Source organism: Cannabis sativa, chromosome 9, assembly GCF_029168945.1.
Source record: "Cannabis sativa cultivar Pink pepper isolate KNU-18-1 chromosome 9, ASM2916894v1, whole genome shotgun sequence".
Classification (NCBI taxonomy): domain Eukaryota; kingdom Viridiplantae; phylum Streptophyta; class Magnoliopsida; order Rosales; family Cannabaceae; genus Cannabis; species Cannabis sativa.
In genome coordinates this window covers 1,731,598-1,750,481 of record NC_083609.1, presented here as the reverse complement: position 1 = coordinate 1,750,481, position 18,884 = coordinate 1,731,598, and the positions used below count along the sequence as shown (strand labels likewise).

Genomic DNA, 18,884 nt, shown 5'->3' with positions numbered 1-18,884 from the left:
TTGCCATAAGTTTCATGAAGAAACATTTCGTGAATTCGGAGTTATACTATGTCAAAAAGTTAGTTTCCTTCTGTATCATGTAATTCGTTTCTTGAATCTTGTTCTTCCAAAACTGTTTTGGTAAAATTGTAATATCTCTTTGAATATAATTCCAATTTCAGAGATTTTGATATCATTGGAAAGGGAATTTAATTTCCTAAAACTTTCATGAAGATATTATCTTCTAGTTCTGAACCTTTCAATGCAAAAAGTTTGTATTTTTGCTAAGTCGTATAATTCGTTACTCCATAATCCTTCTCAGAAATAGTTTCAGTAAAACAATCATAACTCTCTCAGTTTTAATCCATTTTTAATGATCTTTATATCATTGGAAAGATAATGGAATTTTCTATAATTTTTATGAAGACAACTTTTACTGAATTAGTGTAGTTGTTGGTCAAAAATAGTAATCTTTCTACTGTACTGTAAGAGTACGAATTTTAATATTAGGGCCTTGACACATGTCTTATTATAGGTAGTAGTGACGAGATAACAACTCTTAAGCAGCGGGATTTGAGGTAAGGAAATTAGATAGTTTTGTATGTGTTTATCTGCATAAATTTAAATTCCTTATGTATTGAAATATGATTTATGATTTGTTATTATGAATATGTATATGGTACTGATAATGTGTGGTATGGACACAATATGAGTTTGTGAATTGATACATAGATTATGGTTGTATGACTTGTATATGTTGTATGTTGTATTTGTATGTTTCAGGTTGTATGTTGTATGATGTATTTGTATGTTGTATATATTGTATGTTGTATTTGTATGTTGCATGTTGTATGTTGTATGTTGTATGCTAACGTCTCAGGTAAAGTGGGGGACCATGGTGGGGTATGATACGGGATAAGGCCGTTGAATGTAGAGATACCCTACCCTGCATTTTACTGAGTCGTGTATGAGATTGTTATGGTGGGTATGATACAGTGATGTTACTGTTGAATATAGAGATACCCTATCCCATAACAATGGTAGGGCTGCATAGGCCCATGTTATTATATGGGCAGATTAGGCCCAGGATATTGTAGGGTCAGGCTAGGCCCGGGTTATGTAAGTAATGGCTATGATATGTCAATGTTATGATAATGACATTATTATTTATAGTATTGATATAATTATGTTATGAGTTATGATCTCTGTATATGTGTACGGTGTGAACAAATAGTATAGACTTGTATGATAAAGGTTTCCATATGTACAGTTATTTGGTTATAGTTATAAAAGAGCATGCATGATATTGCTAAAACTTAATAAATACATTAATGGTATGTGTGATATTATGTGGTATTGTTTGATAAGCATTTCCTTACTGAGCTTTTAGCTCACCCCCCTTACTTTCCCCCTACAGGTATTAGACAGGGAAGTATGTATAGTGAGCAGGGTCAGTTCTGGTACGTATACTGTGAGCGGCTATGGGCGGACAAACGATCTAGAACGCCGGGGGTGCCTTAGTTTTATTTTAAGCAGTTGATAAATCTAACACAGTGGAAATGCATTATTTAAAATTATTTACTTACTGTATCTTGTTTTACAAATGAAGGATCCTTCTCTGTTGCATTTTAATTTTTTTAAAATCCACTGTTGTATTTAAATTATTTTTTTTTATCTTTTCAAATTATGCATGAAAATAGTATTTTTGTAAAATAAGGCAAAATATCGGGGCGTTACAGAAAGAGTAAGGGAGAGGAAAGATGGAAGGACACCTTCTCCCTCCAAATGTACAAAATTCAATTATTCCAAAAGTTGAAGGATGAGAGAAAATAACAAAATAAAATATATTAAATATCTTAAATACCCTTCATACAAAAAAAATGACAGGGAAATTTTTAAAAATATTCTTCTTTTATGTTATATTTATAATTTTACGATCTAAAATTTTTAATTACGAAAATATACTTGTAAAGTTATAAAATTATAAAAATATATTTTGTTCAGCAAAAAATAAAAGAACAACTAAATAATAGCCAGAAATCAACCTCACAACAACTATAAATAAATTATAAAACAACAAAAAATAACCGGAAAAATAATCTCATAACAATTATAAATAAACTATAAAACAACCAAAAAAATAATTTATATTTTTATTGAAAATATATTTTTGTAAATAAAAGAATTCAAAAAATAAAAATATTTTTTTTTCAAATTAATGTATTTTTGTAATTTTTTTTTTAAAATTTTTTAGTATATTTAAAGAGGACAATATAGTAATTTTACTAGATAACTATCTTTCTATTATTCTAAGGGAAATTTTATTTACACCCCAAAATTTTCTAAAGGCACCCCATTTTAATAATTTTTATTTTATATAAAATTTATATCTTCAATTGTACTAAATTTTTTTAATTTTTTTTTTCCACTTCATATCTTTATATATTAAAAGTGTCTATCTAACGGCATTTCTTGGTTTAACAGAATATACTTAAAAAATAAAAGAATATTCTGTTAAATTTAACGATTAGGTTTGATCTCCCGTTAATAAATAAACCCAATAATTAAACCAAAAAATCAAACAATCTTTTAAATATTAATAATCTTTTTTTAAATTAAAAAAATCATCTTAGCCACATATTTCTCTAACAAACCTATTTTAAAAAAGAATATTAATAATTTTTTTATTTATTTTTTAAAAAAGAAAAATATATTAATAATCTTTTTTTAAATTAAAAAAATCATCTTAGCCACATATTTCTCTAACAAACCTATTTTAAAAAAGAATATTAATAATTTTTTTTATTTATTTTTTAAAAAAGAAAAATATATATAAAATGTCTAGAAAAGATAATATAAATGTGAGACAGTATATGAGTTGCCCCTTTGTAATTACCTAGAAAAGATAAAATGGCTTAAAAAAATAAAAAGAAGATGAAATGGGCTGTGATTAGTATTTACCTTATATGTTTGTGCTTATTTTAAAAATATTAGAATATGAAAATATTATTGGTGCTTATTAGTAATTTGCAAAGAATGTGAAAGTCTATAATTATATAGTTGTGTAGTATTAGATATGAAATGAGATAATAGAACTTTTTTCAATTAGAAGATTAATGTACATTTTACTATTAATAACATACATTATTATAACACAACTATGTTTTACTTACTAAATATACTGACACATATTTTATTTTTATAAAACAAATCATTCAAATAATTATACTATTTTAATTATTAATTAAAATAAAAAACTAAAATATTAAATAAAACTAACACTACGTGGCTTGGCACGTAACAATCACCTAGTTCTTAAAAAATATACCTATCAAACAAAAATAAATTATATTTTAAATATTATGAGAAAAAAATTAAAATAAAAAATTATATAAAATTTTCTTAAAAAAAATTTAAAAAAAATATACATGAGTTAGAAAAAATTATGAAAATAAAATCAAAATAAGTATTGAAATTAACATAAAATAATGTGAGAAAAAATTTTTAAAAAAATATTAAGAATAATTTTTAAAAATTATTTAAGTTTATATTTTTTTTTGATAATGGGGTGTACTTATCATTTTGTGGGGTGTAAATAGAACTCCCCTTATTCTAATTCCACTTATAATACCAAACAACACGAAACTTATTAATATCCTCTTTATCCATCATACCCTAATTTTTTTCCGTCTTACCAAACATAGTGTTAGAGTTCACTAAATCGAGTTCGTAAATTGGCGATTAGCTTTTTGTGTAATCTAAACTAAACTCAAACTGACAGTTACACACTGAAATTGCGAACAGCTCATAAAAAATCAGGCTCGACCGAGTCCGAAGCAGGTGGGTTCGGACTCAGTTATAAAGTTTCCGAGTCAAACTCCGAACCTCAGCTCCGGCTCTCTCAAGTGTCTCTTTCTCTACTCTCTGTGTTTTTTTGCTCCGTTAAAATTTCCGACTTTCCAAACTTCACTGCACTTCCTCTTCTGATCACAAAAACCCTAACCCTAGGTTTGACTTCACCGATCAATTTCGGTTTTCCTTACTCAATCTTTGAACTTGTTTAGGTTTTGGATTCCGGAGCTAATGTCTTCGTCTTTTTTTATTATTGGGTGAATTTATCAGGAGAAGAACTTATAAATGCTTGATCAACGAAGATCGTGGCTGATTTGAGTTTGGATCCGTGTTTTGGCTTCGTCTAAGGTTTGTTTTCATCAATGTGATTTTAATTCAGTGATTTGTTGAAAAAATTGTCTCTTGTAATAGTGATTTTTACTGTTCGAATCGAAATTTGAAGGTTTTTATGTTTTGGTTTTTTTTTGAGATTGTGATTGATGAATTGAGTTGGTTTTGTTTTGTTTTGGGTAGCTTGGATTGATTTTTGACGGCCAGAATGGCATTGAGTAATTGGGAAGCAGATAAGATGTATGTATCTATATGTATAAACACATTCTATGATTTTGTAAATTTTCAAAGTTACTATTTTCTTTGAATTTTTAGTATAATTACTGTTTTTTAATTTTTTTCAGGCTTGATGTGTACATTTATGATTATTTGGTAAAGAAAAAACTGCATGCTACTGCCAAGTCCTTCATGACTGAAGGGAAAGTTGCCCCAGATCCAGTAGGTAATAATAATACAATGTTAAACTAAGTTTATGATTATTGTTTTTAGCTTGTAACTTTTGAATTCATTACTGAATTGACAATTGAGGATTTGCTTGGTTTAGAATATAATCAATTCGAAAGCTATTTTGAGTTTCTGATGTTCTTTGTTTTAGTTTGTTACTTTAAATATCATATCATAGTTCTTGGAATGTCTTAATTTAGTAGCGTTTGTGCTAACCAATTCATATCAATATGTATGTATATATATGTGTGTGTAGCTATTGATGCACCTGGGGGTTTTCTTTTTGAATGGTGGTCTGTTTTCTGGGACATTTTTATTGCAAGAACCAATGATAAACATTCGGAAGCTGCTGCTGCATACATAGAGGTTAGCATATTTTTATAAAAGTTTAAACTAATGAGTATGGATATAATAATCATTAGCCTATGGACAAAATCTTATTTCTATCTTACTCTGATAATGATGTTTTGGCACAGCAAATCAAAACAAAAGAGCAACAACAACAGCTGCAAATGCAGCAAATGCAACTAATGCGTCATGCTCAGATGCAACAACGCAGGGATCCAAACCATCCTCCCCTTGGTCCGCTCAACCCCATGAGTTCTGAAGGAGTGCTTGGGCAGTCTACTGCGAGTGCGTTGGCAGCAAAAATGTACGAGGAACGCATGAAACACCCTAATCCAATGGATTCAGAGACTTCTCAACCACTCCTCGACGCTAGGATGGCCCTTCTCAAATCGGCAACAAACCACTCTGGGTAATAGTGCTTTAGATTATATATAACTATATTTTTGATAGATGTCTTAGTGGGTAGATAATTTATCTTGGCTTTTCCTGATACAGTCAGCTGGTCCCAGGGAACCATAGTAGTGTGAATGCAGCCTTACAGCAAATACAGGCTCGGACCCAGCAGAACCCTGTGAGTACCTGCACAGTTCAATTTTACCGGGTTCTCATCCTTTCATTGCTCAATCTAATTTGTCATCGATTTTTTGTAATGTTGTATAATAGGACATCAAACCTGAAGTTAACATGGCCAATGCTCAGAGATCTTTGCCAATGGATCCTTCAATGTATGGACAGGGAATGATGCAGTCAAAACCAGGAATGGGGAATGCAGGTATTGTACATTTTCTGTTTGCCAAATTAGGGAGAAATAAAATATAAAGAAAACAGAAATACTACCTAAAAAGGAGCAAGAAAACAAAGTGCAGAAAATAGCATTAGCTAATTTAAAACCAGGATAACTGGAATAACGTGGATCACAACTCCACTTCAATTTTTTTTAAAAAATCAATATATAAATATACCTATTATGGGCTAAAAGTAAGCAGTATTTGTCTTGGTACCAATCAGATTGTGTGGGACCCACATCCACTGAAATACAAGTTTGGATTAACTATTAAGAAAGAAGCTTCTAATTGCATGCATGCAAGTACTGAATGTTGGAAAAATGAATGGAATGAAAATGGTCTCATTTCTTTGGTTTGTTGGTCTTAACACGTTGGATTAGTGATTCTATTGTTGCAATGACTTCGCGTTTTTAGTAGAATTGTCATTCCTTACATTGAGGAATGATTATTTCATTCCGTAGTTTCTAATTTCCTTCGTTGTTCTTCAATTTTAATCAAATACTGCCTATCTAATTTTCTCCCTCCTCCCTCCTCTCACCATTTTCTTTATCCTTTTATTGCCTTTTCTTTGGTCACTCTCTACCTTCACACTATCAGCACTTTCTCCCTTCTCCCTATGTGTAATTTGTCTCTCCTCACTCTCAACATTACAAGTTTCCTTTTCTGATTCTCTACACTTTCTTTCTTCTCCCTCTGTACTTTATCTAGTTATTTTCTTTCTTACCACTTGCTCTCCCTCATTTTCCCGACTTAAACCATATATTATTTCAACAAGTGGGGTAATTTTTGCTAAATTATAGTTTACTGCATTAGTTCTTCATTCCCTTCTATTGCATTCTATTCACGACTAGAACCAAACAATGCCTAGGATGCATATTGTATTACAAATTTTGATTATGGAGGTTACTGTAGATTGGATTAAGATGCCTTTGTATTGTGTATGGCATGAATGGTGGATGGATAAAGGTTATCTTTTGAATTTCAACATGGTAAACCACCAAAGAAGTTACCTTGAAAGCATGGTAGGTCTTACAAGCTGAAGAGTAGGTTATAGATTTTGAAAGAGAATAATTGATTGATTAACTTATCATTACCAAATTATGAATAGGTTCAAATTTCCCATCCCTTTTCAGAGAGAAACTGTTAAAATAATGTTTTTACCCCTTTTCTTTTCACTATAATATATTTTAATGTTTTCTGTCATATTTTTCATCTTTGAAACGAATGAATTGGTGCTAGGAGCAAGGTTTTGGCTGTAAATAACTAAAATTAAGCGATGTTCGTTCTGTTAATACTGTATCACATTCAGAAAACTATTACGCAGATGTAATTGTTTTTGTTTTTTCTTTTTAAAGCAAAACTTCCTTGTATTAATTGAAAAGATTAGTTGCATGGGTATCACAACATAGGTGTGGAAAAAATCATAGGTATGACAGCAACATAATGTAATACATATAAACAAACAATGGCAATCATTACAAAATACTACAGAATGGAAATCCTTTAAAACCCTTTCATGAAGCCAAAGGGCAACACAAGACTGATTCTTTCAGTACATGGAATTGTTGCATGTTTTGAACAATAGATACAAGCTTTAATTTCAAATTATCCAAACAAATTTTAGTTTGGATATCTGAATAATTACTTCAGTTTCTTTATGACATGAATACAATAATTGCTTACACCAGTCTGTGATCATAAATTATTAAACCATGCTGCAAACACCTCTGAAACTCTTTTCTACCTTTAACAGGTCTCAACCCAGGAGTCAGTGGTCTACCTTTAAAGGGGTGGCCTTTAACCGTAAGTCTATCTATCACTTTGTCCATATGAGAGACAGTATATATCAGTGAGTAATGACATGGTATTTTCCCCAGGGTATCGACCAAATCCGGCCTGGTTTAGGGGCACAAGTTCAAAAGCCTTTCCTTCAAAACACAAATCAATTTCAGCTTCTGCCACAACAACAGCAACAGCAAATCTTATCACATGTGCAGGGCCAGGGAAATCTTACTAGTACTACTATGTACGGTGGTGATATGGATGCTCAAAGGCTTAGAGGATTACCTAGGGGACCTTTAAATGCAAAAGATGGCCAGACGATTGCAACTGATGGTTCTATAGGCTCTCCAATGCAATCAACTTCATCAAAGGTATACATTGACTCTTGGAACTACCAGAAAGTCTTCCTTCCCCTAGAAACCTCACATTCATGTGAAATGTGAACCCCATTAAGGAACATGTACTTGTTTTGAGTTCCTACTTAATTTCTATTGGTATTGATTGATTACCCGCTGAAATATGGTTAGAGCTTATATGTGTCTTGAACTTATACTGAATGTGGTTAATATGAAGTTTGTAACATTTTTGGATTTTTTTAAACCCGCCAATTAAAAGGATATATCTTCTCCATTTTTATTGTAGCCATTGCAGCGGCTGAAGCAGCTATCTTGTAGTTCTTGATTCTAGTTTTATGAAAATGTTGGGTTTATTTAATTGAATGGGCTTTAGAAGAAACTAAATCCGGAGAATTGAGGATAGTTTTCTGGTGTATGTTAGATTTGCCATGTGTATTACATTTGGTTTAGTTGGTCAACATAGATGCTTGTCAGTGTTATTGTTGCAACTTTATTAAGAGCCTACAATAGTAAATCATTTAATTCTTTTTCATTAAGCAGATAAACATGCAACACTCTTCCTCTCAACAACAACAACAAGATCCTTTGCAACCCCAGCAAGTACAGCAGGTTTTTTCACTTTTCTCTTGATACAGTGATGAAAGGTCTTGAATGTTTTTTTTGTCAGTACAAGTTAGAAATTACTATCCTGGAAACTAAGTATCACATTATTAATTTTCTTGGTTCTTTAGGAAGGACTATTTAACTGAAGTTTTAATTGATATGTAATGATTCAAAGCTGTCTTTCTGAATATATTGACCAGTGGCTTTTATTACATTATAGAATAACCGAAAAAGGAAAGGCCCTACTTCTTCTGGAGCTGCTAACAGCACTGGTACTGGAAATACAGTCGGTCCTTCCCCCAACTCTCAACCATCAACTCCATCAACTCATACCCCTGGTGATGGAGTTGCCATGGCACATAATTTGCAGAATGTTAATAACATGTCAAAAAGTGTGATGATGTATGGTGCAGATGGAACCGGAGGTCTTGCATCCTCAACAAACCAGCTGGTACATTTGCTTTTTATATATTTTATGTTTATATTATCTTGAAGGTAAATTTGATTGGGTTGTTCACAGACCACCCTTTTTAATTTTTTTTTCGAGAAGAAACAAAAATTGTATTAGAGGGGAGAAAAATAAAAAGATGACCAGTTAACGTCTTCAAGTACTGAAGATGGACTGTACTCAGAATTCCACTTGGAACATAGACCAACCACTTATTGAGCACAACCCGGTCAGAAAATCAAGCCACATAAGAGGTCGGGGTTCAAACCCCTGGTGGACTAATTTAAACAAATGGATTGCTGTGCTTGTAAAGTACTTGAATCCGTCTTGTATTTTTTAAAGACTTGGAACAAGTGATGATCAGTTGATTTGAAGGGTCATAAACTTGATCACAAATTTAAAGATTGTATTTGATTAGTATACTTTTAGCAGCATTCTTAATTTGTTAGGCCTTGAATTTTTTAAATGTGTCATGATGGCCTACTACAACTCGACAACTTGATTACTCGTATTGAACTCTTTTGACAATTTTAATTACAGGAAGACATGGATCAATTCGGTGATGTTGGCTCGTTAGAAGACAATGTGGATTCTTTTTTATCACATGACGATGGAGATGGAAGAGATATGTTTGGCACATTGAAAAGGAATCCTGAACACGCAACAGAGCCATCAAAGGGTAATTTATAGCCTCAAGGTTTGAGCAATAATATATAGTTGAATTAATCAAATGCAGTATGACATAGTTTTATCCATCTCAGGTTTTTCATTCAATGAAGTAAGTTCAATACGTAAAAGTAGCAGTAAAGTTGTCTGTTGCCATTTCTCTTCTGATGGTAAAATATTAGCCAGCGCTGGGCATGACAAAAAGGTAATTGTTTAGTGTATCACGATTGTGTGTAAGCATAGTATAGAAAATATGTTAGTCTATTAAATTTAATGGAATTAATTGCATGTTTGGTGCCTTGGATAGTTATTATTTTCATCTTTTGTTAATATCAGCTTAGCTGCCTCTTGGAGGCAAGAAAATAAACTTGGATGTGACAAATTTTAAGATTTTCAGCAGATATCTTGTTAGTAGTGAAAGTATATATGAAGAAAAAAAGAAAAGTAGTGAAGGTATATATGGAACATAAATAATCTAGAGGAAATGAAAGTAAAATGAAGTTACGAGGATGCTTAAACCGTTTTGTTTTTTCTTTTCTTTTTTCCATATCATTAGGTTGTTCTCTGGAATATGGATACACTGCAAACTGATAGCACTCCTGAGGAACACACTTTGATAATAACAGATGTTCGATTTAGACCAAATACCACTCAACTGGCAACCTCTTCATTTGATACAACAGTGCGACTTTGGGATGCTGCAGATGTAAATTTTCTGTTTCTTTCTATTTACTTATTTTTTATGTTTTGTCAAAATAATCACAATAGCAAAATCTAGACTTGTAAAATACTTTTTGTTGCATTTCATTTGTACTTTGTCGATCAAATTCATCCTCAATGTTCGTCCTTTTCAAGTATTTTTTGGATAGAAACTTTTTAACTACTTTTTAACTGAAATCATTTTTACAAGACAATTACATATAGTTGAAACTATATGCTGATAAAATGTTCTTAAATAACTATGTTTTGTTCTGGCTGGTACATGAACCCAAGCACACTGGTTGATTTTTCGGAAAGTAACTTGTTCTACTTTTCTGACTTTAAGTTAAACCTACTACATGATGTAACGAAGTATTTGTTTGTGTCTTTGTTTCCTCTATCGGCATTTTTTACATTTAGTTTTGTCTAATTCAATGAACATATATTTAATCTGCTTTTGAATATTAACATATAGAGTTTGGTAACAATGAGCTTTGTTTTAGGTTAGCCAATTTTGTTAATTATTGTAGTTTATTGCTGCAGCCAAACTATTCCATGCGTACGTATTCAGGGCATACCTCACATGTGCTGTCACTTGATTTCCATCCTAAAAAGACCGACCTTATGTGCTCTTGTGATGCGAATAGTGAGATTCGCTATTGGAATCTCAGTCAATATAGCAGCACTCGTGTTTCCAAGGCCAGTATTGATATTCTTCTTTCTCTCTTATTAGTTTATGAGGCTGCAATAGTGTTATATAGTTTAGTATTTGCTCTAAATATTGTATTTAATGTTGCAGGGAGGTTCAGCACAAGTGAGGTTTCAGCCAAGAACTGGACACTATATGGCTGCAGCAGCAGGAAACGTTATCTCTGTATTTGATGTTGAGAGTGACAGACAGACCCACTCATTACCGGTGCGAGCAAATTCTTTCATAGTCCCCAGTCAATCATGGTTTTTCCGTATTTACTTTGTAATTAAACTAGACAATCTTTCTTTTATCTCTAGGGGCACACAACTGAGGTACATTCTCTTTGTTGGGATACAAATGGAGATCTTTTGGCATCTGTCAGTCAAGATGCTGTCAGAGTCTGGTCATTAAGTTCAGGAGAGTGCATTCATGAGCTCAATTCCAGTGGGAATATGTTCCAGTCCTGTGTATTCCATCCAAGCTACTCCACTCTCTTGGTCATTGGAGGCTACCAGGTGATTTTTTTTTTCAATGATTATGTTTTTAACCAATCTGCTTTTAGCTTCTTGTTCAATATTACATTCCCTGCAAATTATGACTCAAGCTTTGCCAGTCTAGGAATAGCAATACTCACGATTGGCTTGCTGGCTGAATAGTAGTCGATTGTTGCTTCAGGAATTAGCTAGTTGGCCACTTGCTTATAAGAATATTCTTAGGATCCCACATCTACTAAGTATGAGATTGGTGACTAAGTATGGACTAGTTGGTAGTATATAAGTATTTGGGCACCCTCCTCTCTTAGGATAGCTTTTGGGACTGAGTTCTATTCAAGTGAATGTAACAAATGGTATCAGAGCCATGCACCCTCAGTTGGGACTGATGTTGCAGGAGGGGCAACCAATGGGAAAAGGCTAGAGTGGGCCACCGTAGAGTAGACTGCCATGGGCATCGACTCTAAAAGGAGGGTGTATTGTTAGGATCTCACATCGACTAAGTATGGGATTAGTTGGTAGTATATAACTACTTTGGCACCCAAGTGATATGGGATTAGTTGGTGGTATATAACTACTTCGGCACCCAAGTGATTGTATCTAATTCCTAGAAATTATGAGATTTTTGTGGAATACAATTACTTACTTCAGGAATTAGAGTGAGATCATGCTAGTTGGCCACTTGCTTATAAGAATATTCTTATCTACTAAATACTAAGTATGGGATTGGTTGGTAGTACATAAGTACTTGGGCACCCTCCTCTCTCAGGCTAGGTTTTAGGACCGAGTTCTACTTAAGTGAATGTAGGACCGAGTTCTACTTGAGTGAATGTAACAAATGGTATTAGAGCCATGCGCCCTCAATTGGGACTGATGTTGCAGGAGGAACGACCAATGGGAAAAGCCCAAAGTGGGCCACCATAGAGTCGACTGCCATGGGCATCGACTCTAACTACTTCGACACCCAAGTGATTGTATCAAATTCCTAGAAATTTTGACCCAAATAGCTCAACTTTTCAATAACCTTATCATGTAATTGTTGTCATTCTCTCATTAACGTTTTGGCAAGTACTGATCTTGCAAAAGTAATTTTCTCAATGGATTTATTATCCTTGGCAGGTCACTAATTTGTTTTGTTTTTTTTTTAATCTTCTTTATCATAATTATTATTTTTCAGTCCTTGGAGCTGTGGAACTTAGCCGAGAATAAATGTATGACGATCCAGGCTCACGAGGGCGTGATATCGGCTTTGGCACAATCACCAATGACAGGGATGGTTGCCTCTGCTAGTCATGACAAATCAGTTAAAATTTGGAAATAAATTTTTCCTAGTACTGATTTTACTGAGCACTTCTATTCTCTCAAATGGAATAAAAAAAGATTAAGATGATATATATAGAAGAGAAGCTCAAAAATGTATTTAAGGTAATTCGATTTAATATTTGTTTTTCTTATTTGGTTTTTTTTTTATCTTTTCATTGTTTTGTACTGTCTTCACATATACGTAATAAGAGGAAGTGTGTGATTTTTAGGTTTCCAGGTACTTTGATTTGAACTTTCATTGTTTTTTTTAAGGGTGAATATATACATACTATAATGTCTGTGTTTCAATGCTGTAAAGTTCTTATTTTCTTCTTCCTAGGTTAGTTTAATGTCTTTAGATTCTTGTTTTCTTCTCTTTTGTTTGATTTGAAATTGAATATATACAAATACAACATAGAATAATATCATTATGAAGGTCGAGACTACCTCCAAATGAGTTTTTGTGAAGTGTTGTTTATCCATTATGTCGGACTATGCTGACCAACACCGCGCGTTGATGTTAAGCGTTAATCATTTTGGTAATCGGGTAAATGTTGTGTTTGGTGTGATTAAATCTATTAAAAAGTTTCGGTCGATGTTGATGCCATTAAGTTTCACTCATTGGTACTTCCAAATGAGTTTCGGTGAAGTGTCGTTTATCGATTCGTAGTGTGGGTGCAACATCAAGTAGTGTTGGACATCTACTAAGTTTTAACTCTTCGATAAATATTGTGTTTGGTGTGATTAAATTTATCAAAAGGTAGTATGAGATGAAAATCAAGTTATGACAAATTAGTTGAAATTTGGAAGTGAAATTCTCAAAAACTTTGGTTTCAATGAATTGACCAGAGAATCATTAATATTGATTTTACTGAGCACAATAAAAGATTAAGATAGATTAAAATGATCATAGAGAAGCTCAATGTAATTTTGATCATTATTTGAGGAAGTGTGTGATTTCTATGTTTCTAGGTACTTTGAACTTTAATTGCTCTTATAGAGGTGAATATATAACAAACATAATAATATGAGAATACTGAAAAGAGTATTATTGGTGCCTAGCACTATTTTTGTTATTATATCGGTGTAATTATGTATTAGGTTTTATATAACTTAAGAAAATAGTTTTTAAAAAATATCGTTACCTAATTATAATATGCCAACTATAAAAAGTGTTGGGCACCATTAGTAATCAGTATAAATGGTTGAATAATATAAACAAGATAGATATTTCCAAATGCTTTATGCATATAATATATGCCATCGAATCAAATTAATTGATTTTGTTCTCACATTTCATTAAAAGATTCTATGTTTTTCAAATGATATTTTCTTGGCCGTAGATGATGAAGAATAAGCATTTGAGGTGTGATTCAAATTATTATTATTATTATTATTGATTTTCCTAAAATTTTACTGAAATGAATAACACTTTATTCCCAATAATATTTTAAAATAAATAGGATTTATCTTCTGGACTATGATGCTTGTAGAGTTTTGTCTCTAAACTTTTATCTATTGTAAAAATATTTCTTAAATTATAAAAACTGTTACAAATATCTCTTTGAAATTGCATTGTGGTCATTTATTTAAATAATTTGTTGATATAGCACTAGCATAATGTTAATCTAGCATATTTAAGAGTTCAGATAAAAAATAAATACTTAAATAACAGTCTAATGATAATTATAAGAGTATGTATGTGCATTTTTAAAGCTATTGTTTGTATGTTTAATGTCAATAAATTAGATTTTAGGTAACTTAAAGTTATTAAATAACCTCTTGTATTGCAATTATATCCGTAACTCGTAGTCACATAAGAAAATTGTTTAAAAAATGATTAGAATGTAAATTGACAGTGAATATTTGTATCGATTTTTATAGTTCAGAAAAATTTTTGCAACAGAGAAAAATTTAAAGGGCAAAACTCTTTATAAAAAAATCATAATTCAAAGAACAAAAATCTTATTTATTCAATATTTTATTAAAAATAATAAGAGTGCAATATATCCAATTAAAGAGAGGATGTATGAGCAATTTAATTGCCTAAAGTTGAACATGAATACAACATAAGTCAAATCAACCAATCATTCTTTATAAAATATAAAAAGTAACTAAAAGGGACTAAAACACCAACCTAGAATCACTATCAAAGTTACAACTTCTCTTTCAATGACTATTAAATTTCATGCAAAAACATGTATATAGTTCAATGAGAACAATTATAGAGTAACAAAAATTAAGTTGATAAGAAAAAAGTAAGAAAAAAATGTTAGAAAGAAAAAGAAAAAATAGACACTAAACTAAACTTCTAGGGGAAAAAAATAAGTAATGATATCTGTACATAAAATATATATTAAAATACTATATTAAGTGATGTGACGCTTATTTTTTAATTACATCTTATTAAGATGAAAACAACCACAATTTAAAAAAATATTATCACATCACTAAATCTAATATTTTAGTATATATTTTATGTGCACATATATTTTTAAAAAATAAATAAATTATGTGACATTACAAGCTTAATTTGGATCATTCAATTTTTTTCCTTTTCCCTTTTTTGAAAAGCATAAAACCCTCCTTTTTTTTTTTCTCTCTTTCTAATGTTGAAAGGCTTAAAACTTGAAAGGGTCAAAAGGTCATGCTTACTTTTCTATTGTTCACCGACAAATATATCCCTACTAAGAAAAAGGGGGCATTTAATTGTTTTCTCATATACATATATGCCTTCTAATTTTTTTTTTTTTTTCCTTTTCAATGGGAAATATGTTGTTATAGTAATAATTTACTTTTGTTAGAAAATACATAAAAGAAAAGAGTTTTCTTATTAGATATTAGTAACACCTTTTAAATAAATGTAGCGTTTTATAATTAATTAATGATATTTTTTAAAAACTATTATATTAAATTATATTAGATTTAATACTTAATTACACTAATATTGATATGACACTTAAAAAAGACTATTAGATATCAGTGGTGCTAAACAATTCGATTTGTAAAGAAAAAACTTAAAAGGATGTTGGATTGGGATTAGAGAAAGAAAGAAAATGAATACACGTATGGCCCAATTAATCCTTGGAATTAACTTCAAACATTGGAAATGTATACTTACATTTGTGGAAGAATGAATTTTGTCTCATTTCCAACAAAACTCTATAGATATTTTCAGTTATATATTCCATAAACTTTGGTGTCGTTTGGTAACACTTTTGTTTTCTAATTTTTAAATCACAAAATGAAAGTAAAACTTTTATTTTTAAAAAATTTTCTTTTGAAAAACAAAAATGCGTTCTGTAACCACTTTTGTTTTTCAATTTTAAAAACAGAAAACAAAAGTGTGTTCTGTAAAGTTCATTTTCATTTTTTATTTTTTTATTTTATTTACGTCAGGTCTAGGTCCAGGGTTGGATTTGGGTTCAAGTCAGAGGGCGGGTTCAGCGCCAAGGCGGTGGGGGGATTTGGGTCCGGGTCATGATCGAAGTCCAAGATATTGATTAAGAAAAAAAAAACTGTTTAAAAAAATATTGAAAGTGATTTTTTTTTTTTTTAATTTTGATTCTCAATTAAAAAATTAAAAAGTAAAAACAGTTTTATAAAACATATTTTTGAAAAATATTTTCACTTTTTCAATTTTAAAAACAGAAAACTAATTAAAAAAATATTACCAAACGACACCTTTGTTAATGGTGTTTTAGAGCTATACATTTGAGTTGAGTTTTTAGCCGCATGTACAAGTTTAGATGGCACGAGCATGACACAGTATTAAAAAATAAGCTAATTAATAATTTTTTCTCCCGAACTTTGACATGTATTAAATTGTGCCCCCTAAACTTTTTTTGCCGTTAAAAATTCCCCTCGAACTATTGAGATTGTTAAATTTAAGGACTTTTGTCTAATTTTAGAAAAAAAATTCTAACATCGATGAAAGTTAAAAGGGCATGATTTAGTACTTATCAAAGTTTGAGGGCATGATTTGGTAGATATCAAAGTCTGGTGAGCATAGTTTAGTACACAAATAATATATATTAAAAATTAATAAAGCAAAAAAAAATATTATAGTGTGATCTATAGTACCATTGGAAATGATTTAATGCCAATTTACTTTACTTTTGATATTTTATCGTGCTATTAGAGTTGGCATAACTCTTTAGAGTAATATTATATTTATTATATTTAATTATATGAGACTCAATACTTAACTATACTAATAATAATATGATACCGAGAAAAATATTAGACACATACCTTTTAACATTTATCTTTTGAAAATTTCAAAATCAAAATACAATAAATTTATATGTTAGTTCAAAGTTACTTACTCTAATTTAGAGTAATATTGTTCTATTTTAGTTAGGAGCTTTACTTTCAATAATGTGACCTAATCAAATAATGGAGTTGTCTAAAAGGGTTGGGGAATGTACTTAGAAATATATAATTAATTAATAGTTTGATTATGTAAAATTATATGAGAACATTTGTGTCAGAATAAACTAATAATAATAATGATAATAATTTATAAGTAACTAATGAATTATTAGGTTGAGGAACGTGCTAATAATGTATTTAATAATATAATTTCGTCCATATGTATCAATATTAATTAATTATTGTGAAGGAGCTAGCTTGTAGGATAGGGTTTCCACTAAATAATATGGCCTAATTATATAATATAAATTAATTGAGATGTTAAATGTTGGTGTATGTGCTTCTAAATAATTAATCGTACATTGGTTCAGTAAAAATAAATACATAAACTTGAATTTTTTTATACCTCGGTCTCCTTTAACGTTCTGCTTGAAAGTAGGGTTGATAAAATGGATCAGATATGATAACACGATTCAAATCTCGCACGAGAATTAGTGAGTTTGGGTTTGCCTTAAATGAGTTTGGGTCGTGTTCTGGTTAACTCATCTAACCTGTTTAATTAACGGTTTGTGTTTGGGTTAACACAGCTAATACGAAAATGACTCTTTAATGACTTATTTAAAGTTATTTTAATACTTTAATACATCATTAATGAGTTATAATCGCGTTGAATACTTCATCAATGTATTGGTTGATATGTTTAAATAAAATATGCTTATAAACGGGTTACACGGGTCGTCTCGTGTCAATCCGTTTATAAACGAGCCGTGTTTGGGTTTTATTTTCTGCCACAATTATTACACGAATCGTATTCGGATCAAGCATATACCTATTATACATGGATCTTGACATGACACGAATACGACCAGTAAACACGAGTTGCCACCCTTGCTTAGAGAATTAAGTGTAAGTAAAACGATAATCGTAAGGGTCTAACTGCCAAAAACTCTTTATAATAATAGAAGAGGAAAGATTTTGCCCTTACCCAATCTCCTTTTCAAAGTCTTTATTTACTCTTCAATTATTACCAAATAATCGAGGTTAAATATCTCACCTTTTGACATTAGTTGTTATAAATAAATTTCTTCTTTTAGCATAAATAGTAATTTGTTCCTATTTCTGGAAGAATCAAAGATTAACCAACGAAAAAATCATTATTATGTATTTAAATTAATAAATATAAATTTTCTCTAAAATATAACATTATTGTTCAAAGTGTATTAAAAAAACCAAAGTTTAAGAACCTTATTGTGTGCCTATTTTTATTGTTTAGAATAAAAAAGAGTAACTTGTGTAAATATTAAAATTTAATTTTTTTACAGTAATAATACTTAAGTTATATTTTTTGAACTTCCGTAAGTACATAAGTGTTAAGTTATTATCAACATGTTATTTTCTTATTGATATATTTAAATTAATTTTTAAATAAAAAATAAAATTAATAACTTGGAACAAACAGAGGCTGCCAAGTGATTATTGATTTGACACTAAATGAATAAGTACTTACGAAAGTTATAAAAATATAATTTAAGTATTATTACTATTAAAAATTAAACTTAAATATTTATTTACTACTAAAAATTAAATTTAGTCACAAATTACTGAATAAAAAATGAAAAGAAAAAAAGAAAGAATGGAGAAGTAATAAAAAGTTGGTGTGGTGGGACTTAGGAGCCTCCATTATTGGTTCTATATCAAACACACGCACGCTTGTACCTTCTATTCTCCATTAAA

General features: G+C 30.5%; 1 protein-coding gene across 2 annotated transcripts; it reads left to right on the top strand.

The window, feature by feature from the left end:
* Window positions 1–3,638: 3,638 nt before the first annotated feature.
* Window positions 3,639–13,085, top strand: LOC115722138 (transcriptional corepressor LEUNIG_HOMOLOG). Of its 2 annotated transcripts, none has more exons than XM_030651269.2 (19): window positions 3,639–3,987; window positions 4,102–4,179; window positions 4,345–4,401; window positions 4,506–4,603; window positions 4,862–4,971; window positions 5,082–5,362; window positions 5,449–5,524; window positions 5,617–5,725; window positions 7,492–7,541; window positions 7,616–7,891; window positions 8,417–8,485; window positions 8,700–8,930; window positions 9,468–9,606; window positions 9,689–9,798; window positions 10,150–10,299; window positions 10,836–10,991; window positions 11,092–11,208; window positions 11,301–11,498; window positions 12,652–13,085. In XM_030651269.2, exons 3-19 carry the CDS (start codon window positions 4,370–4,372, stop codon window positions 12,793–12,795), a joined length of 2,346 nt encoding a protein of 781 aa, XP_030507129.1. In that variant the 5' UTR covers window positions 3,639–3,987; window positions 4,102–4,179; window positions 4,345–4,369; the 3' UTR covers window positions 12,796–13,085. The 2 variants fall into 2 exon arrangements, with proteins under 2 accessions (XP_030507129.1, XP_030507128.1); XM_030651268.2 differs by having other exon boundaries at window positions 3,772–3,987; window positions 8,414–8,485.
* The last annotated feature ends 5,799 nt before the right edge of the window (window positions 13,086–18,884 follow it).